Here is a 22,408-nt window from a genome sequence, read left to right as displayed (position 1 = left end):
TGATGTGCTGTGTTTATTTCTGCCTGTGCCCTCCCACAATGGCTCCTAGCAGGAGTCATACTCTGCGTGTTACAGCCTTTCCATGAATCTCAAGGGTAACATTCACATTTTGGCTGACATTCATCTCGGGTGGGAAGAGTGATAAATGTGCAATTGCATCCCTTCACCAGATGTACAGCCTTAACTTTTCTTAGTTTTTAAAGAAAAGGGTTAAAATACATTTATACATGCATAGACACACACTTCTAGAAGACTGGACAGAGCCTTGGGTGAGATGGTTTAGTGTGAGTTGTCCCTGCCCATGGCAAGGGGGGTCGGAACTAGATGATCTTAAGGTCCTTTCCAACCCTAACTATTCTATGATTCTAAGTCACCTGTACAGAAACACTACAGAAACTCCCCACAGGAGTTTTTGCAAAGCCAAGCACCATGGACATTATCCAAAGTATTTAATTTGTTCTGAGAATAGCATTTAGTTGAAAGTATAACAGATTTATGGTAACATAATTCCCATTTGCAAATGCAGATCTTAGTCACTCACAAGAATATGGTAGAAACATTACTTAGTGACACAAGTGGGGCAGACAATGAGTGAATTTCCTTGAACAAATACTAATTTGGCTTCTGTTACAGGACAGTGCCAGTACATGAAGACCTTAGCACCTCTCTACTGTTCTCTAGCAGCTGTAATTCTGTCACCTTTCCACACTGAGCAATTTCTTATTTCCTGACTGGCAGGCACCCACTGGGTGTTTTCCTCCCTGAGCAGCAGGGAGTTGTTTTTAGACAAATGAGTCAAGATGACAGAGTTGACAGCATCACGTAGCCAAAAGCCAATGCAGAAGGATGCTGCCAGATCCCTGCCAAAAGGCTATGGCGACTCAGGAATGGCACACATGATTTGCCACCAGCTGGAATCAATGTCCTCTGCAGAAATTTGAGCCATATGAACCTAGAATTGTTTTATCTTCGTATGGTGCTAGACTGCTGTATTTTTTTTACTCCAGATCTCCAAGAATATGATGCAGGCTTCCCACAGTGCACTGGTAGTTCAGAAAGTAATGCTGTATAGAACAGGGAGGCAGGAGAGGTGGCTCCTTCATAGAATCACAGAATCAACTAGGTTGAAAAAGACCTTTAAGATCATCAAGTCCAACCCCAGTACTGCCAAGACCACCACTAAACCATGTCACTAGGGGCCTCATTTGCATGCTTTTGAACACTTCCAGGGACGGTGATTCCACCAGTGCCGTGGGCAGCCTATTCCAGAGCCTGACCACCTTCTTGGTGAAGAAATTTTTCCTAACATCCAGTCTAACCCCTCTGGCACAACTTGAGGCCATTACCTCTTGTCCTATCACCTGTTACTTGGGAGAAGAGACCAGTCACCTTTTCACTCCATCCTTCTTTCACATAGCTGTTAAGGGTGTGGTAAAGTCCCCCCCGAGCCTTCTCTTCAGACTAAACTCCCCTGGTTCCCTCAGCCACTCCTGCTAAGACGTGTGCTCCAGACCCTTCACTGGCTACAAACATTTGGAAAAGGTGTCTTAGAGCAAGACACTACAAACTCTCCAGATGCTGTATGGCATGAAGAAACTCCCATTGCCACAGTGTGCTCCAGGGGTAGCAGTGCCTGGGGCTGCCGTGCAGCACGGGTACACCACTGCCCAGGTCTGACACAGTGCTTGTCTCAAAGGCACAACTGGTGGACAACTCTTGCTGCAGTGGTGCATGAAGATACACCTCCCACTCATGTGCCCACTCCCCTGTGGCAGACAAACACAGCAAAGCAAGCACTTGGCTTCCCAGACACTTCAGGTCAGGTTTCAGCTACCAATGAAGGCAAGTCTGTGTGACCACAAACAGCAGGGAATTACAGTGATGAAAGGTGAATGGCCTCTCGCTGTCCTGGGTTAGGGAAAAGAAACCCTGCTAGGGCTGTGGATGGCTTAAAGTAGTGCAGCTGTTTGCACAAGCGCACACATGCGGTGCACAGCAACATCACTGGTGAGCTACTTTGCGACTTCAAGGGATCACAAGATGATGCCTTCAAAGACACTGCAGGGAATGGTGGTGGGGAGAAATCTGGGTTGGAGGAAAAAGGAGGAAGAACATGCAGCTAGGGAAGAAAGACCTCACTGCACAGGGGATGCTCTATCGTTTATGGCCACCAGATTTTCTGTGTTCATGATTGCCACGCCCATTGCTACAAGGACCCAAAAAAGCATTATCACAGGGAAGGGCAAAATGAATTAATATTCCAAATAAGACAGTTCAAGCTGCACTGCAGACTTTTTTTTGTTATCAGCCATCATTACTATTTGTTGTACAGTTAAAACAAGTAATTTAGAGCGACCAGATGCTTTCTGCCCAAAAAACATGCTCTTATCACAATAATAAAGAATCTTTTCATTTAGCCAAGGTCTTTTCAACCTCAATGCAGACAGTACATAAATACAAACAGGGCTACAGCAGAAATTAGCATAATCAATGCAAGATACTCCTTGGGTACTGCATTACATCTAGCAATGAATTAAGCTATGACAATTTAAAAGATTTCTATCATATATTCTGGGAACAGTAAATTCTGTGCTACCACTTTCACAGTTCAAAACCGCAGCTATGAAGGCAACTGACTTCTGGAACCCACTAAATCCTACAGATGGCTCCTTACCACTGCATGTGCAAAATAATCTTGAAGGTTATACGAATGGTCTCCTAATGGTCTTCTCACTGAGGGTTACTGCAAGCTTTAAATGATTTCAAACCTGACAGTAACACTTGGATAGCATGCAGAAGGAAGTGTTGCTAGGTCTAAACTTCAATCTCACACTTGCGTTTGCACTAAGAACCCCAATGTATTAAGAGACGGATCAGCTCAAACAACTAAAGGCTTTTTCTACATGTGATGTTTGCTTTCTACTGCAGTAGTGTACCATGTTTGGTGCCCCTGAAAAGCCCTATTTATTCCCTGAGAAATACTATTCACTTTCAATTTACCATAATTGCTCAAAGAAACCTAATGTAACTTGATTTTCTTAAGCTACTTAAACACTATTGCCACTGCTCATCCTCTATTTGCATTTTGATGGATTTTAAACCCTAGCACTACTTCTACATGCTTTCCTTAGCTGCTTACTCAAATTATTGTACTTTCTTCATTCAGTTCTTTTCCCCCAAAATTCTACTTTATCATAACAGCTTTATCGCTCAGTAGTCTGGAAGTGCTGCACATAAATTGTTCCCAATATTGCCTTTAAGCTACGAGACACAGCAAAAAGAAAGCCTGGTTTCTTCTTGAAAGACAGAGCTCTTACTTGCATGAATCTGGCACACTGAGGAATAGGAAAAAACAGAAAGGGCAGAAAGGCATGGAAACTCTGAAGCATCTGAGTGGAGCTAGCTTATGTTCACATCAGTAATTAATTACATTTACATTTGAAGGAGGAGTATTTATACTCAGGCTGGCCAGATGAAGCTCATAGTAACACTCTATTCAAGTAGCTGGATATGTGAATGGATATGTGAAAAGTCTTTTTGTGTTAGGAGTAACTCCAGTGGTTCTGTAGTTGACACTGCTAGGACACTTGCAAGAGGTAGGAGAAACAAACAGGATAATCAGCTGGTGTTGACAGAGTGCTAGTGTCACATGTTGTATGAAATGTCTTATGCATACTGCACAAGATTAGGTGTTCTGTAGGTAATACTAGAAACCATGAATATATTTAAAATAAAACTAAAACAAACACCCCCCCCCCAAACAAAAACCAACATACAACCATTCTCATAACAGATTTTCTCAGGTAATTTAGGACTTAGTATTTTTTTTTGAAAAAAACAAAACAAAACAAAAAAAAACAAAACAAAACAAAAAAGCCCAAACAAAAGAAAAACAAACCCCTCAAAAAAACACTCTTCACTAACATGCAGTTGTGACTACCAGCCAATACCTGCCTTGAATATTAAGGTCACTTAAAGGTGAGTGTCTTATGGCTCAGAATATTACTGGTAAATCCATTTACTTCTACTCCAGACAGATGACACTAGAGCAACAGTCCTTACTTGGCTATTCCACACAGCTCTGAGGTGTGATGGCAGGAGAGCAGAGGTGTCAGATCCTGGGGAACAGAAATTCCACATAGCTGCTGTGACCTGCAGACATGAACCATCCACAGTGGTGAGAACCATCAGCACAGGACCCAAAATGTTAACCAGACAGGAGGAAATTCTTTCCTGTTAGGGTGGTGAGGCACTGGAATAGGTTGCCCAGGGAGGCTGTGAATGCTCCATCCCTGGCAGTGTTCAAGACCAGGTTGGACAAAGCCTTGGGTGATATGATTTAGCGTAAGGTGTCCCTGCCCACTGCAGGGGGGTTGGAACTAGATGATCTTAAGGTCCTTTCCAACCCTAACGATTCTATGATTCTAAACATTTGTGATTACATGCAAGGTGACCCAAACCCTTAAACTTGCTGCCTCACAAGAAGCTACACAGAAACATAAACTGGGATGGAAACAGGAGCTGCAGCCACTTGCCTGAAGATTCCAGAGAAGGCATGCAGCAAGAGGAGAGCACTGTCTCACAGCTGGAAATGAGACTACCACATAACCAGGCAGCTGAGGCATGGCAGCACCTGATGCCCTGTGTGTAACCAACAGCCTTCCTAGACCATCATTTCTGCTCATAAACAGATCCTTGTCTCCAGTACTGATGGCTCCTTGGCAATAGTGTCTCCTAAGTGGCTCTTCAGGTGTGGGAAGCAATGAGAAACAGGATATTTACAAGTCTGAGAATGTTACACTGCACAAAATAGAAAATGTCTGAATCCGGTGCTCAATGGCCTTTAGGCTTTGCTTTGTCTAAATTCGTAATTTTTTTAAATTATAAAAAGTTGAACCCTAACCTTGGCACTAGTTGCTGCTTTAGCTTTATCTCAACAAGTATCTACCCTGCAACATAGCAAGTAATAACTCAGTATGTAATCATGAGGCTGAACTTAAGCTTTTAAAAAAATATAATTATTTTTTAAGACCAACAATATGAATCATAAGGAGCAGTAGATTAAACTGACAAAAATAAACACACACAAAACATCCCCACAAAAATCCTACGCACAATTTGCATCCTTGTCCGGATACTGTAAACAAAGACCTGCATGTTAGTGACACAGGAATTTTCAAAACACAACAGAAACCAAATTTTGCTCTGTTTTGAGCTCCTTTGCAATGGGCAGATAAATCTGCACGTCACAAACCCATAGACATGGAAACCTTCAGGTACCATTGATCCCAGCATTGCAAAAATACACTTCACCAGGGTTTTTTTAATCCAGGCATCACAAACCTAAAAGCAATGACTACTTGTCAAGAAGAATGGCACAATAACAGGTTTTCTGCTTTCACACTATGACAAGTCAATAGCTGAGGCACTTAACGTAAGTTTTAAGTCAATCACAAACAACTGCAAACCAATTTATAAAAACCTGTCTCTTGAAACAAATAATGCCTGTTCCTCATCAGGCTACTTAGATTTAGTGTAAGTTTTGTTTCATTCTCTCTGCAGACGTAGCTTGCTTAATTCCAGATGAATTATGACTTTCATCTCTCTTTTTTTTTTGGTCCCAAATAGGCTAAAAAAACCAAACCCCTACAAAACCAACTCCCCCCAACCCCACCCCCAAACACAGCTACCTCCCTGATCTCTTTGTAAGTCATATGATTAAAATGGTTCTGGTGCTTCACATTTAAGACAATGCTGCACCATATATAGCAGAGAGAGCCTCGCAGAAACTGCAAAAGCAAAACATGCTGCTCTTGTGATCTAGCTCTCTTTGACAGTCTTGTAAGACAGCGTTAATAGTCGACAGGGAACATGAATAAGGAACTGATGAGGCATTTGGTCTTTCAAAAAAAAGGAAAAGCAGAGGCTTGAAATGCTGCAGAGGAGGAACTTGATTTTTTGCACAAAGGTTATGTAGGAGGCACTCCAGTGAGGATGGTGGTGAGGAGCAGGAGGGAAAGTCTGGCATTTTTCTCTTGACCCAGGACAAGAGGGGTTAAGCATATCCCACAGAAAACAATTTAGTGACAGCAGGAGAGAATATTGAGGAAGTAGCTAAAAGAACAAATGCAATTGTTGCAGTCAAATTGCCCCTTTTATAACTGATTCACCTTGGTGGAGATTCAGTTTACACAGAAAAGTGGCCTGTGGTTACTTCTCAAATGTTTCTTAATTCTATTAAATTTCACCCATACTAATGACAGAAAAATGCATACTCCTGTCCTGTTACAGGAAGAACATGTACTGGGTGGGGAAGTGTTAACGACTGAGCTGAAAACTCCATAAAGGCTTTTTTCAGGAAACTCGGGCACCTATGATTTGCAACACTGGTAAGGGAAGTAAATGTTAAACCAGCATAAACTCTTACCAGTTGTAGGAAACTGTTGAACAAAAAGAGCAGTATAAAAACTGACATACTGAATGGGGGAAAAATGAACGCCATGAACCCTCAGCATTTACAGGCACAATTTTAGACGCACAACTACACAACTAGGATTTTTTCTACTCCTGTTTTTTTTTTTTCCCCCATCACAGGCAATCTCACATTCCAGAAGTAAAAACTTTTACAGTGCCATCCAAGGTGTTTCACAGGTGTATGAGAACTCAGCTCAGATACACATCTTTGCAACACCATGAAAACTTTGATTATGGAAAGCATGTCTACGTTAACTCATAGAAATATGAGCTGATGGACAACAAAGTTTAAATTTCAGTAGACAGCAGAACCTGAGGTTCACGGTATGCAGAGGGTCAAGGACCTCAAAGTAATGCCTACTGAAAACATACACTTGAAATTCTAGTCTCTTATCCATAGTGTCTTGAAGGAAAAACAGGAGATTAGTAAGTGGTGAACTTAAAAAAATCCCCGACTAAAAATGAAAGTCACTTTTTAGTTCTGTTCTAACTCTAGAGGCATACAGAGAGCTCCTACTGTTGTTAACAGAGAAGAAACTGAGATCAGTTATTTTTCATAACCTTAAATACTCATACTATCCAAGCCCTTTCAAACCAGGAACAAAAGCTTTACAGGCCACATCTAAAAGGTGATCAGAAAGTGCTGCAGCAACATGTGACCACAGCTACAACAGAAAAGAGTAATGCCACAAGGAGAGCTCCTGCTTCAGCTCAGATACTTGCTTAGCTCTGGGCTTCCCCTGAGCTCCTTCCCCTAACCCAAAGCCATCCTGCTCATGGACCAATTTCAGTCAAGTTTTGAAGCTTGGTGTAGATTTCACACTAAATACATATGAGTAAGTTTCACCAAAGCTGCTGGTTGGGTAGAAGAGACAAGCCCATATGCCCCGTTAGGAACGCTCTGAGCGCAGCACTAATTTTCTGCCTGGTCACCTGGCAAGCTGAGCAGCCCTACTGGCCACTGTACCACACTTCTTTTGACCAGATGGTAACTAGAGATTGAGGAAGGATACAACCACTGCAGAGCTGTCAGAAATGGTTTAGCAAATACAAGGGAAAACTGATGATGGAGGGCTAGGGCTGGGTGAGCACTCCATAGAGAGGGCTGGTAAGGAGAAGAGGGATGGATTCCTTCCACTGGCAGGAGAGCAGACACGAGACAACTCCCCGAGAAACCAGACTGACTAGTTCTGTGGCTCTTGGAACCATTCTTTCATTAGAGGGCTGCCAAGAGAGCAGATGTCATGCCATAGAAGGGGCACATGCCCACCCGTCCTTATAAATCAAGATGACCAATACAGCGCTGCAAGAGCATAGATAATCTTTCTACTCGAACCCAGCATCTGGCTTTCCAATACGTTTGTATTCAGTCTGAGCACTTTAACAGGAATTCTACTTATAATAACAGAAAGGTTCTTATTTAAGATGAGCTGAGACACTGCAGCAACAACTAAGCGCATCCAAAGCAGTTCCATTTCTTTATTTGGAAGTTCAGAAGAGGCATGTAGTTAACTGTTACTAACGATCTAACCTGTTTAATTTGCTCTTCCTTTTCTTGAAAGGTAACCTTTTCTTTTCCTATGGGAATGCTTTTAGCATGCTTAACATGCAAATGTTGTACTATAGTGCTGATACTTCAGCTTTTTCTGTAGTCTGAAATCAGAAGTTACTTGACACAGTGCTGTTAATATCACCTTGCCATTGCTTGATAGCTACTACGTAAGAGTTTCCAGTAGAGATTTCCTAGGAAAGAAGCAGATGGAATTACCTTCTCTCTGTTTATGCAACACTCTTCAAATTGGAAGATTACAACAGATCACCATGTGCTTCTCATGTGGACTGTGCTTTGGGGAAATCACAGCTATCTCCCTACAGACAAGAGCTACTGCGGCCTCCTGGAACAGTAGTAACTCAGTCTGTACCAGTTAACATGAAGTTACATATTCTAAATGACATACTGCATCGTTTGCCAGGATTTTAGACACGTTAGACATGATTAAAAAAAGCAAACCTTTCTGCAAATAGATGCTATGAAAAGAACACAGAACTAGTTACTCCCTTAGCTTTCAAAACCATGTTTTTCCATACTTTGTGGAGTTTGGGACATGAAAACAGTCATACATTTACAAGACCAGCAAATCCATAAACCAAGTCATTCTTACAACTCTCAGCCCAGGATAAGAGCCATGATGGTGCTTTTCAGAACATACAGTTCTTCCTATAGAAGTAAAACCCTAACCTGAACTTTTTTTTTTTTTAATAAAACCAGCCAATAGATCCTAGCTACAATCTGCAGACAACTCAGCCAAAATCAAATCTCTTTTTCTCAGTGCAGACTGCAGTACCAGTGTTTTAGTAAAAGGGTTGCCTGAAGGTAACAGGCTGGCTTTACCAGCCAACTCCTATCACTTGTGTCTGAACAGTGTCTTCTGACCAGCCTCTAGCCAGTCTGTATTACAGCCCATCACCTACAAGAATGTTTGGGATAAGCAACAAGACACAAGTCAGCCATAAGTGAAAACAAACCATGAGAGAAGAGCTCAACTCTTTCTGGGCTTCTGAGGGATGTGCTAAGCGGACACAATCAGTCCAATTCACTAACAGCATAATATAGCCATTGTTTACAAAGGCAATGTTAAAAGCAAAACATGTTTTGATAACAAGAAAGAACACATGAAATTGATTTAAACTAATGAAAAGCTATTTTATAACATCCTTCACGCATTTCTACGTGTGTTTTCTTGCAAACTGAGCTCTGGGCAAGTTATGTGTGAAAAGAAGAAAAAAAACTAGGAAGAAGGTATTCATTCATGTTTTTCTACTTCAAAACATTTAAAATGAAATCTGAATGGGATGTTGCCTTCAGTCTTTTGCAGTTCCTTCAGTTAGACATGCTCAAAGATTTTTTCAACTCTGACATCCCCTCAACTTCCACACATTTGGTGACAAATGGTTGTTTTCACCTTTCCAATTAGCTTAATAGCCAATTTACCTGATAGATCACAATTAGACAGCAACAGTGGCCTAAATAAGCCAGTGTTCACCAGCATACAACAGCTGGTTGTTGTGCTTCAGAGAGCTATAACCAAGCTGGCAGTTTCCATCGGAGGAAAACAATAGGCGAGTTTATGAATCTCCTTTCATCTTATCCACACCAGTCATCCCCTATGTTCACAGGCAGTATATAAGTAATATAATTTAGGGTTATAGAAGAAGCATAATCAAGTAAATACATACTAGTAGTGAGTGACAGAATAAGACAAAAAAAGTGAGACATTAAGCAACATGTAAACACTCCAGCAGAGGAGGGTGGGGCAAGCAGCAAAGAAGCAAAACTGAAAAAAAAGGGTGATGTGATGAAAGAATCAGCACAATTTTACTATCTTTTACTTTATTAGTAATATTTTATGATACTACATTGACTTGCTACTTGATTTACTAACTGAATATATATGTTTAACTTGTAACATATGAGTAGGGACTACAAGGAGAAAAAAAAAAAATCAGAAAAAATAGTTGAAAAAGCGGGCTTTTCTCTCTTCCTGTTTCCTTGTTAGCTTCATGCCTTAATAGTTACCTAATCTTTGAGAATAATCTTTGAAAAAAACCAAAAACACTGGTGTCTGGTCTGTGCAGTTTCAATTTCTCTTTTACTCTCAGTATTTACTCAAAATCTTCTATTGCGTCTGCTCTTTTCTAAAGCTTCGCTTCCTCTGTCTTTCCTTTACCCAGGCACACATCAGCTGCACACTGTGCCCTTTGCCAGAGCCACAGAAGCTCAACAGGCCGTAAGACTTGCTTTTGCACCCACTGTACGTGAACTTCTGCAGAGACAAGTGTCGCCACATTCATTAGCTGTGTGCTAAGGGCACATCCTTGCTCTTTGTCATAGTACATAGTGCACTAGTTCCCAAACAAAAATAAAACATAAGCCGCACTGGGAGATAGTAAATACACCTGTCAAGAACCAGAAAATGCTGCATTTTGCCATAAATCTTCTCCATACTGGTTTAAACTCAACAGCAGTGTAAAAGCACATAAAGTAAAAACACAAAAAAACCTAACCACCACCAAAAATACCCAACTACAAACCCGTTTCCTCTCTCGTGATGACCTTTTATGAGGTGTAAACAAAATTCAACAGGTTAAAAAACAAAAAACCCTACCCCAAAATCTTCAACAGAAAAAAATTCAAAGAAAAATAAAATCCTTGGTCATCAAGCATGATTTAGACAGGTAACAACAGTAAAATTCAGTGTCAGCAATAAAAGTCAGTGATTTTCTTACTGAACCACTTTTTTCCTTAATAGTCTGTATGTGCAGACATTAAGAAAGAAGCTGATTTGTGAGCAGAAAATTTCAGATGTCTAGAAACCTGATTTATAGATGTGAAAGTTCTTGCATAAACAGGAGCCAACCTGTGCAGTAATTTTCACACAAATGAAACCCTAATGAGCTCTGAAGGGTTCTTTGCAGCATCTCTATGCCTGGAAAGGAAAAATTATTAACCAGCATCCAGCCCTGACCCACTAGATGATCAAGAGACTCAGCTGGAACTTGGGAGGGCAAGGTTCTGTTCCCAATTCAGCCAGTGACCACCTGTGAGACTCTGGATGAGTCTCTTAATCTCCAAATTTTCATTCTTTTATTAAGAAATGCATAGTCTTAATCTGCCTTTGTCATACCAGTTAGCTTGTAATGGGTCCAGAAAACCTTCAGACATGTACAATGAGAGTCTATAACCTTACAAAGCCCCTCCCAGGACTACTCCAACCTCCCATGCCACAGACCTATTAAAACTCTGGTATCAGTATTAAAATATTGTCTAGAACTTGTTTTCAAATGTTTATAGTTGCAAGCATGATTTTCCCAGAAAACTGGTATTATTTACTTGCACAGACACCTAAACCACAATAATCTGCAAAGTTTTGGATACACTGACATATTTGCAACTCTCTCATTTCAACATTTTGCATAATACCTCAACAAGCGTTATTTTACAATTACATTTCTACTATTTTAAGTCCAAGTAACTGTGGTTTGAGTTCCAGTCTACATTAAGCTAACACAGAAGGCTGTGAAATATCATGGGCATTCTGAAAAGTTATCTAAAACCCCAAGTCCTGCATAAAAAAACCAAAAAAACCTAACTGATTATTTCTAATGGAAGGATATCTTTGCAAGGTTGCCCAGATAGAAAGCATATGCAAGCCTTTTACTTACAGCTAGGGCTATCAGAGCACATATTTTATACTAATAGCAAGAAGTATGAGGGCCTACAGACACTACATAGACATATGTAGCTCAAAATAGTTCTTTATACTTTCAAGGTTTTTTGTTCGTTTCAGCTTCCTTACTTAAACATGCCAAACAGTAACGGGTTCCTTGTTCAAACTTGAAAACAGTGTAGGAAAACTAAGTCTGACAAATAATGCGCATCGCTGTGCCACTCTGTTTACCCTGCCCGGAGAAAGCCAACATGCTCCTGAAGACAGAAAAGGGTAAATACCCTGACTGACACCTCCTGCAAGCCAGATTTACATAACGCTGAGCCCTCGTCCAGAAAGCCTTGACGCAGCCTCACAAAACCCCATAAGCCTTAAAGCCTTTCTCCTGCCTGCTGAAGTGGGATGGTTTCAGCCTTATTAAGCTTCAGTGACACTGGGCTTCTTAATTAGCAAGGGGGGGGGGGGGGGGATAAATACACTTACAAAGTCATCAGAGTTATTTGATACAACAGGAAGATGGAGTAATAACAAAAAAAAATAGGGGAAACTTCTCCCGGGGAGACATGAGGGGAAGAGACCCCACAGGGCTGAGGAGAGGACTGCCCGACCCTGCTGCGGTCCCTGCCCCTCACCACCTCCCTGAGCAGACTGTCTCCAAACTAAGCGACCAGGACTCCCTTCCTGAGCCTCCTCTTCCCCCGTCTCTCGCTTCTCCACAGGCGACCCCGGGCCGGGTCCCCGGCGCCATGAGGCGCCTGAAGGCGGGCTCCCAGCGCGCTCACCCGCGGCTCGGGGAGGGCGCCTGAGGAGAGTGGACAACAGGTAAACCCATCCCCGAAGGAAGCAGGCGCCTAAGGATGGGAAGGGGTGTCTTCTCTCGCCCGCCTGAGGGAAAGCCTGAAGCGGGCAAACAGAAAAAGAACCCGCCGGGTCGCAGGGAAGCGGCCCCGGCGCAGGCGAGTGGCGAGGTACCCTCCCCGCCCGGCTGGCAGCTCCCGGCGCCCGCGACCCTTGCCGTCCACTCACACACACACAGCTCCACCACGTAGGCGTAGTAGGACCAGGCCACGACCAGGGCGATGAAGGCCACGGGTACCCAGGCCAGCACTTTCTGGCAACACTTGAGGACGTGGGACGGCGCCATCTTCCCTGCCGGGCCACCGCAGGAGGCATCAGCGCCGGCGCTCCCACGGGCGTCGGCGGCTACAGCTACAGCCACTGCTGCAGAGCCGGCCCTGGGCGGGCGAGAAGGCCCTGGGCGGGCCGCAGTGGGCGGGAGAGGGGAGGCCCCAGCGTTCGCCACCGCCTCCTTACCGCGGGCGCCGAAAGGCCTCAGCGTGCAGTCCGTAGGGAGTGAGGAGAGCGGATACTGCGCTCGCAGAACGGGTCGGTCGTGGTGTTTGCACTGGCAGGGCTGTTTCTGGGCGGGATCCTCCTCGAGCCATAAAAACCCTGAGTGTCGCCCTTCTGCGGTTCCGTGTGAGTCGGTGTCTATCACGATGTGTTCGGGTGGGTGCAGGCACCCATACCTAGGGCCCTGCCAGGCTGTTACTTCTCCCTGCTCACTGAGCACTTACAGGGCTCAAACAGCTTGTTGGGTGGTGCAACGAGTATTTATTTATAAATAAATTGAGTGCTGTTTTCTGAACTTCAGTTAACGCCTGACAGCTGCGGGTAGCACCAACGACCATCCAGAAAGGCACCGCCGGGGCTCTGCTTTGCGGGGCTGGTCCCCTTGAAGGCGGACGTTCTTGAACGTTTTTAACGGTTGCTATTTTTAGCCTTACTACAGAATTGCTGTCGATAGGATCTCGGGGCTGGCACAGCCCGTGGCACGGCAAAAATTTCTCTCCAGAGCCGGAGGGGTCTGTGCTGGCGTTCTTGTCCCGGCGCCGGCTCGGCTTCCGCGGGGCTCCGGCGCCACCTGGTGGTAACAGGAGGGTCCAGCGGGGCCGCCCGAGGTGACGCGGATAGGCCTGGCGGGCCTGGAGCCCCTGGAAATACAAACCCCGCAGGGCGAAGGGTGAGGCTGAGCAGCACTGGAGAGCGGTGCCTCGGAAGGAGCGGGCCTGGAGAAACCAGCAAAGGAGGTGGCTGGTGTGGGTGGGCCGTTTCGGGATCGCATATTTGAGTGTGAAGAGGAGAAGGGGGTGGTAGGGTGAGAGCAGTGCCTTTGCAGGAGGCAGGGTCGATTGTTACGGCCTTGCCTTCTGATGAGATGATGGAAAAATACTGAGAGGAGTGATCAGGGGTTGAGAAGACTGTGAGCCTCTAACAGCTGATGGGAAAGGATGGCCCAGACAAATGCCCAAGTGTCAGCAGCTTGTGTGTGGTCAAGTGTGTGTGCGTTCATCTGGGTATTAGAGCCGGAAGAAGCAGTGACCACAGATTTTGACATATACAGAATAACTGTGGTGCATGGAGCTCTGCCCAGGGACCACAGAGGGATCACTTTGGGATCAGCTCCAAGTGTGTGGGGATGCTAGAATGTGGGAGCAGGATCGGGATGGTAAGGAATGGATTTGCAAAATCATATGTAGCAAGAACTGGTAAAGAAGGGGATTACAGGAAAGGGAGAGAACTGGTGGAACAGCTTGGCCTGGTCATTCTTGACAGAGACCTGGAGGAGCGACTGGTTACATGGACAGCATCTTGGTTATAAGGCCCAGTCACTCCAGAGAAGTATTGACAAGCACAAAGCCTTTTGGATTTAATGTGATCTAGGAAAATCTTGGGCTCATGTGCTGGTCAGCACATCAGGAATATTGTTAAAGTATTCCAGCTCCTCTGATCTTCATTCTATTTGTTAAAGCTGTAAAAACATGCAACAGCTGCTGGCATGTGCTTTCCCTCAAGATCTTGAGGGAATTTTAACATTCATCTTCAAGACAATGGGAACTGATTCAAATGCTTGGTGTCCAACTAATGAGTATGTGTTAACAGTACTTTTAAAAGTAACTGATTTTACTTTTAAAAGGGTGTGGAATAAGCAAAAAAGAAACAAGTACATTAGGGGTTTTGTATTTGAGCACAATATGGGGCAGGTTCAGAAGCTGCATGGATTCTGTGGGGTACCTTTGCAACCAAAGTAATTCTAGAGGGACACAATTACATCAGCCTGCATGTGCTGCAGGTTAGTTTGGGACACTGAGCATATTGATCCGGTAATGTATGGAATGAAATAGGGAATGTCAAAAATAGAGAATGCCAGAAATTAATTATTCTGGAAGACATTTGGACCGTGCTGCCTCTTCTGTACTGCCTGCCTGGCATACTGGCTGCTTGGCAAATGTCATGGAACAGTATAGAATCTATGGGCACCTTTGACATTTAACAATCTTAAATTATTTTGATACTGAAATCCTCTCAGCTAAACTCAGGAAGATGGGGATGGGGAATTGAATTTTGAAGCCTATAGAAAGTAATTTGGTAACAAGCTTGGGATGGTGGCACATGCCAAAAGGGGCTGCCAGACCAACAGAAAATACCTCTGAGGTGTTCAACTAAACAGTATGCCTGGCTATTTATTGTACCAAGCACAACTGCTGGCAACAGTGAAACAGTGGTTAGATGCCTGTAAGGAGTAAATTCCTTTCGCATGAGCAATACAGCAGAGTCCTGTGTCAGGAGGGCCATCCTCTGGACTCCTCATCAAAACTACTCCCTGCCCAAACTACCTGATGTGGGAGCATGGAGTGAGGAGGGGTAGGCTTGCACCCTGATCCTGGGCAGTGGGGAGATGACGAGGGATGACTGTAATGCAATATCATTGGGTGTAATCTGCAAGTTTTAAGAATTTTATTTAGCTTTGTAGTTGTGTTGTTGTTAATAATTGCTGTGTTAGTTTCTTAGTATTCAGTGACTGGACATTATACTCTCAAGCCTGCAACCTAAAGGAAAGGGAGCTGGACCTGGGAAGTAAAGCTAGAGTTTTTTACCAAGCGTGTGCTGTGTGGGGCTGGCTGTTACTGTGCACTGACCTCCTCTTGTCTCTGCTCCCACCAGCTTTCCTAACAAAATCCCATGACCCTTCGCAATAAGCACAATTCCTAACATGGAGATTAAGCAGCACAGCCATGAATAAAGATAGGCTTACCTATCAAGTGATTTACTGTGCTAGGGAAAATGTGAGGTGATCCAACATTACCCTCCTTATCCCAGTCTTAGAATAGAATCATAGGATCAACTAGGTTGAAAAAGACCTTTAAGATCATCAAGTCCAACCCCAGTACTGCCAAGACCACCACTAAACCATGTCACTAGGGGCCTCATTTGCATGCTTTTGAACACTTCCAGGGACGGTGATTCCACCGGTGCCGTGGGCAGCCTATTCCAGAGCCTGACCACCTTCTTTTCCTCACATCCAGTCTAACCCCTCCAGCACAACTTGAGGCCATTACCTCTTGTCCTATCACCTGTTACGTGGGAGAAGAGACCAGTCACCTCTTCACTCCATCCTCCTTTCACGTAGCTGTTAAGGGTGTGGTAAGGTTCCCCCTGAGCCTTCTCCAGACTAAACTCCCCTGGTTCCCTCAGCCACTCCTGTTAAGACGTGTGCTCCAGACCCTTCACTGGCTACGAACATTTGGAAAAGGTGTTGTAGAGCAAGACACTACAAACTCTCCAGATTTTCTGTACTATTTAGATCTCATAATGTACAACAATTCAATCTCCACTTTGTTTCTGTATTTTTCTCCTCTCAGAGTAGCTCATCGTCAATTCCAGGAACATGCAATCCCCAGGCAGCAGCATAGAATCATAGAATAGTTAGGGTTGGAAAGGACTTTAAGATCATCTAGTTCCAACCCCCCTGCCATGGGCAGGGACACCTCACACTAAATCATGTCCCCTAAGACTCTGTCCAACCTGGCCTTGAACACCGCCAGGGATGGAGCATTCACAACTTCCCTGGGCAACCCATTCCAGTGCCTCACCACCCTCACAGTAAAGAACTTCTTCCTTACATCCAAGCTAAACTTCCCCTGTTTAAGTTTTAACCCGTTACCTCTTGTCCTGTCACTACAGTCCCTAATGAAGTGTCCCTCCCCAGCATCCTTACAGGCCTCCATCCCAACAGCCTCTTAAATGGAAACTGATCCAAAATGATAATTTGTCTCATTAGGAATCTTATTAATATCAGATCAGTTTTTTTGAGTTCTCATGTTTCTGATATACACATAAAACTAACTGCAATTGTGTAAGTATTTGCTCTTCACATTCCAGTACAGCTCATGTAATCTTGTACACACCGCCTGTGAGTGTTCAGTTGCCCTTGTTTGTGTTGGGTCAGATTTCTAAATCATGAAGACTCGCTACTGCTCAAACAGCATCTTGAAAAATTGAATTTGGATTTATTCCCTGCTTTCCTAGTGTCCTTTTGTTCAGCCACATTCATGTCTCCTCAATTATAATTTCTTCTAACAGCATTTTAAAGAGCTTTGTTTCTCTTTAGAACCTAGCATTTAGTCTTCTTTTCAAATCCCTTCTTTAGTGGCAAAGCATCTCATTTTGGTATCCTTCCTTTTCACCAGTGAATGTAATCCTCTGTCCTGTCACTCAGACACCATTGCTCTAGGATTTACCTTCTGTGCATTATTTAAGAGATGCACACCATGTTTTTAGTAAGGTTTGTTCATTTTAACTATCGGTTTTAAAGTAGATTAAAAAAAGTAAGGTGCCATATAATTACAAAAAAAATCTTTATCCTGAAAAAAGAGATTCTTGTATCAGTTTACTGACAAGTCTTAAAACGAACTGATTTTCTTGGGGGTGATTCAGAGCTACTAGTTTCTCTGTGGGACAATATTAAGACTGACATGTTTCCTCTAGAGCAGTGGACTTGAGGCATACACTGGTGCAGTACAACATCCCTGCAGTACTTCTTTTCTCCAGGAAATCGCTTGTTGAATGGTTCTCATTTCAGAACCTACTTCCTTCAAGTCAAAATTCATAAACTCTCATAAACTGAGAGTCTTAAGTAACAAAAAATGTCCAAATGCAAGTACCTGTACTCAGAGGCCATTAAAGACGATGAGGAAAGGTGGCATTCACAAAGTAAAAGTTTAGTCATCTTCCATGTGCTCTTTGCAGTTGATGGAAAAAGGCTAAGTCCTCCAAAGGATGTTTCAGAGCAGACAGCTGTTGCATGAAACCCCATGAGAACCCCTCCCTCCCACTTCTCTGCATTAACTCAGAATACCCCTCCTCCCAGCTTTTCAAATCTGTGTCTGAGCAGGGGTCAACATAAACCTCATGTTTTGCAGGGTGCAGGATCAGTGCTCCCACAGCTTGTTGCTGCCATGTTACTTCCAGACCTGGTCAGCATGAAAAGGCAGCCCGGGGCAGAAGAGGAAAAGACAATGTCGGGTACGCATGTGTAGAAAAACATGGCTTTTTGTTTTTCAGGGCATGAGGTGTTCTTTCCAAAGCCACATAGATGGGCGCGCTGTTAAGCAGCTTCCCTGTGGAGGCTGGCATGCAGGAGCAGCAGTGGCCGAGGATGGCGAACAGAACTCTGCACTGGGGCACTCTGGTTAATGAACTGAAAACATTATTAACTAAGCTAGTATCAGTCTAATGGGAAATCTGTCTCTGCATTATGTTGCATAAGTTTTATATTATTGAACCAACCAGGAATTTAATCAACAAAGCAAACAGGAAACCTTCAAAGAGCAGGAGTGGAGAGACATGCACTTTTTTGCCCATTAACTTAGTGCATGCCCAAGCCTCTCAGGTTTCCTGTCCTGAACAGGGCTTTCCACTCACTGTGGAAGTTGACTGTGGTCAACCAGGGGCCAACAGTGTCTACATCCACCACTTTCATCTCTGTGTTCCCCTTGTGACCAGCTGCATTACAGGAGCTGTTGCTTGGTCAACCTGGATCTCACTAATAACCACAACATCATCTGGACAGGCATTTTCTATTCAGAGGAACTGAAGATTTTTTCGGCATTGGAGCAGTTTCATGACCCAGCTATGACGTTTTATCACAGAATGGTTTGGGCTTGAAGGAACCTTAAAGATCATCCAGTTCCAAATCCCCTGCCATGGGCAGGGACATCTTCCACTTGACCAGGTTGCTCAAAGCCCTGTCCAACCTGGCCATGAACACTGCCAGGGATGGGGCAGCCACAGCTTCTCTGGGCAACCTGTGCCAGTGCCTCAGCACCCTCACAGTAAACAACTCTTCCTAATATCTAAGTTCACCCTCTGTCACTTGAAAGCCATTCCCCCTTGTCCTGTCATTACATGCCCTTGTAAAAAGTCTCTCTCCAGATTTCTTGTAGGCCCCCTTTATATAGGAAAGATTAAATCTGAAGGCACAAGACATGCTTGCACTCTTCCATGAAAACTCCTGCGTGAGAAGAAAAGTACATTTTAAAATTCCAATATACATTTACTGATCCATTTCTATGCTTAACTATCAAGTACGGTCAGTATGCCTGACTTTAAATACCTGGGTTTTCTCCCTTTCTAGCCCTTTACTGGGCAGTGATCCTTTTTTATTATATGCATGGGACATGTGAAATGCCATGAAACTGCAATCCATGGCCTGGCTTGTTTATCTGTTTGACCTCTGCTCTCTAGTAACTCAAGTGTGATCTGTAAACTCTCTAGAGCCAAGACCTGACACCTATACCCAAATTTCCTTGAGCTCTGAGACACCCTGGAGCCTAGAGACAAAACATTTATAATTCCTAAAATTATAAAAATCTTATGTATTCCCCACTGAAAGCCTGAAATTAGGAATGAACGCATTGTTCGCACTTTTAATAATACCTGGTTCAGCAGCCAAGCCAGCACATCCTGGTGACATCTGAGTTCAGATCAGGTACTGGCATGTTTTGAGGCATCGTCAGAGGCAACCTGTCTGAACCCTGAGAGGAGATGATATACTGGAGGGAATGGGGGAACAACAGTGTCAACACAGTGACAAAAATTTTCTTTTTCAGTTCTTCTATACAGAATATGTACTCCTCTTTTTGTTAAATAATGTTAAATATGACAAATGTCATATTTTGTTAAAACCTGCCAACACGGTTTCACTCCAGGAGGTTTTGCTTTTAGAAAGAGGCCTGCATAAATTGAGACACCAAAATCAGTCTCTAGAAACAACCAGTGAGTTTCATTTAGTTCTAGTATATCACACTGCATTTCTGCCTTTGCTTCTTTGAGAAATGAAAAATAGGTATTTGTAAACAATTACCTTGAACTAAACAAACTGAAAGAGTATGTCCAGTCTTGTTATGGGGGTACAACTAAAATTCTGTAAATGAGTTATATGTTGTAAGTGACTTGTACTTACCTTGTGTATCCTTTGAAAATGACAAATCAATTTTTGAGACTTGCGCAATGTGCACTGGATTCATCTTTATTCCACATAACATTCAGATGCAACATTGGAGATCAAAAAAAAGTATTTAGCTTTTCTATATATTTCTGTTCAGAGGAAGAGTTCCTAACAGTAAGAAAGTAATAATTGATGTTTAACTGATAGATTGGCAGCTGTATAAACCTTTAACTGAATTGTGCTGAATAATGCTGACAGACGTGTTGCAAATACCATACAGTTACTAAAAAGAACTAAACCATCAAACGCTAAAACTGTGATAGATTCCTCACAAGACAAGGTCCATCTGAACACATACATAAACAGCTCTTTAAATCTAAGTTACTAAATACGAGAAATTATTTTAAGACTGTTTTGTAAAGCCTTTGAGTTAAAACAAATAAAAATAGACTACAAATTCAACACAGGGTGTGATTCTTCAAGCCTGATGGACGAGTTCTCCCTGGCCTTCAAAGGAGCTCCTACCTGGCTGTACTTTCAGGATAACTTCTTCTGAAAATGATTTTTAACTATTCTAATTCCCAATCAATATTTTTTTTTTTTTTACTACCGACACAAAGTTCATTTAAGAATAAGCATATCTGCTTTATTTTCCCTCTGAACTTGACACCAAAGCTTTTGCTAAAAAATAAAATTTGCAAATCCCACTTCTAGTAACTTGCTGCTGAAAGCAGATACTGCTGATTGCACAAACCCAGATACAAATGAGCAATGAGGAATTAAACTTCTAGATACACAAAAGCTAAATGAATTGATTTTTCCAAAAGAAAACCAAAAAGCTTGTAGTAAGCAAGTAATTAGTAAACCAAATAAAGCACAAAAGCAATAAAGAATACCATAAACCTATTAACATTACATAGAATAAAATGTTAAAGAATAATCTCCATTCCAAAGTAAAAATTATTTGCCAAAACATCACTTATTATTTGGTGATGCAAAGCATCAATACTTTGATGCCAGTCCTGCTGCTCCACCCTTGCTCCCATCAGGTATCTCCCAGTCACAGCTCCCGTTACCAGAAGCAGCAAGCACCTTCCAAACACACAAAGTAAAACAGCTATTGAATTTCTTGTTGCTCACAGAGCATGAGTTAGTTCAGTTTGTGGGGGGAGGATGGGGTGTCTACTGCACTGTATTTAATTTGGATTGTTTCCTAGAGGGTGGTCAGTGGTGCCTGATCTTCTGGACAGTCTCAGGATGCCCACTAGGCATGCTCTCGTTCTGGTGGTTGACACTGACAGATGACAAGAATACAAGCATTTTTTTCTTTAACACAATTTAAATTAAAGCTCCAAGGGAAGGCTGTGAAGGGAAGAGCGGTTTTGCCAGCTTCTCACTCTATTTCCCTATGCGAGACCACCACACCAAAGTTTGGCAGTAGTACTCCTCCTTAGCACAAGCCTGCCTGCCAGTTACCAACATACCAAATACATTAAATGCATTCTCTGATCTCAGTACTCCTTAAATGGGATCTTTATGGCTTCCCTAACGCAGCTTCTCCTGTCCTTCCTCTGAGTGAGGGCTGCTCCCCTCTTCTCAAGACTTCCCCCACCAAAACACAAAGAAATTACAACAAAATACCTCCTGTTGAGCTTTGAGGATAACACAGCTAGTGTCATGCTTAAAAGGGATGGATACTTCTCACAGTGGTGAGATTTCCTGCTTGTTTTTCTTGAGACATTTCACTAGTCCATCTTTTGAGTCTGTTGTCACAAACCTGCCTTGAAAGGTTAAGCTTTCACCTCAGCCAAGACAAGTTAGACAGCTGAGAGAGGGAAAGAGAAAGAACCTTGACAGCTTTACATATACATCTATCTCCTGTATATAGTGGCCAGCTAGGAAGACTGATCTGGACTTGGGATTATTGGCTCCTAAGGTTGTAAGAAAGAAAAAAACATGTAACATGCATACCTGTGTATACATATATGCAACCAGCAATTGGAATAATCTCTCCAGGAAACGGTGGATTCCCCAACTTTGGACACTTTTAAAGTTCAATTGGACAGGGTGCTGACACATCCAGTCTAGGTCACGCTTTGCCAAGAAAGGTTGGACCAGAAGATTCCTGAAGTCTCTTCCAACCTGATATTCTATGATTCTATGCATAGAATGCATAGCTAAAAAAATGCTAATCTTTAATTACTACTACTAATTTTGATCTGTTCCTTGTTTTACTGTTTAAAATCCAATGTCTAACTTTGCATTTGGGAGTAATAAACGTTTGTATTTACTTTTTCATTGGACAACTTACTTCCCCAACACCTGCTTATTAGAACCTTGAACTCCTGAGATACTGCAGCATTCCCTGTCACAACCTTTAGTAAGATAAAGCAATTATTTGTTACACATTCACCCT

General features: G+C 42.9%; 1 protein-coding gene across 4 annotated transcripts in view; it reads right to left on the bottom strand.

The window, feature by feature from the left end:
* Positions 1-12,969, bottom strand: part of ZDHHC20 (zinc finger DHHC-type palmitoyltransferase 20) — a 42,550-nt gene extending 29,581 nt beyond the window's left edge. For 2 of the 4 annotated variants that reach the window (XM_057399641.1, XM_057399642.1), the window contains exon 1: positions 12,735-12,969. In XM_057399641.1, the coding sequence (XP_057255624.1) occupies positions 12,735-12,846 (112 nt within the window). In that variant the 5' untranslated portion in view covers positions 12,847-12,969. The remainder of the gene's footprint in view (positions 1-12,734) is intronic. The other 2 variants (XM_057399640.1, XM_057399643.1) reach the window with 1 other exon arrangement.
* Between the last annotated feature and the right edge of the window lie 9,439 nt (positions 12,970-22,408).

Source organism: Pezoporus wallicus, unplaced genomic scaffold, assembly GCF_028554395.1.
Source record: "Pezoporus wallicus isolate ANWC-B61680 ecotype Strahan unplaced genomic scaffold, APGP_CSIRO_Pwel_v1 scaffold_6446, whole genome shotgun sequence".
Taxonomy (NCBI): Eukaryota; Metazoa; Chordata; class Aves; order Psittaciformes; family Psittacidae; genus Pezoporus; species Pezoporus wallicus.
The sequence above is the reverse complement of the archived record's forward strand: the minus strand, read 5'-3'. Positions and strand labels throughout refer to the sequence as shown.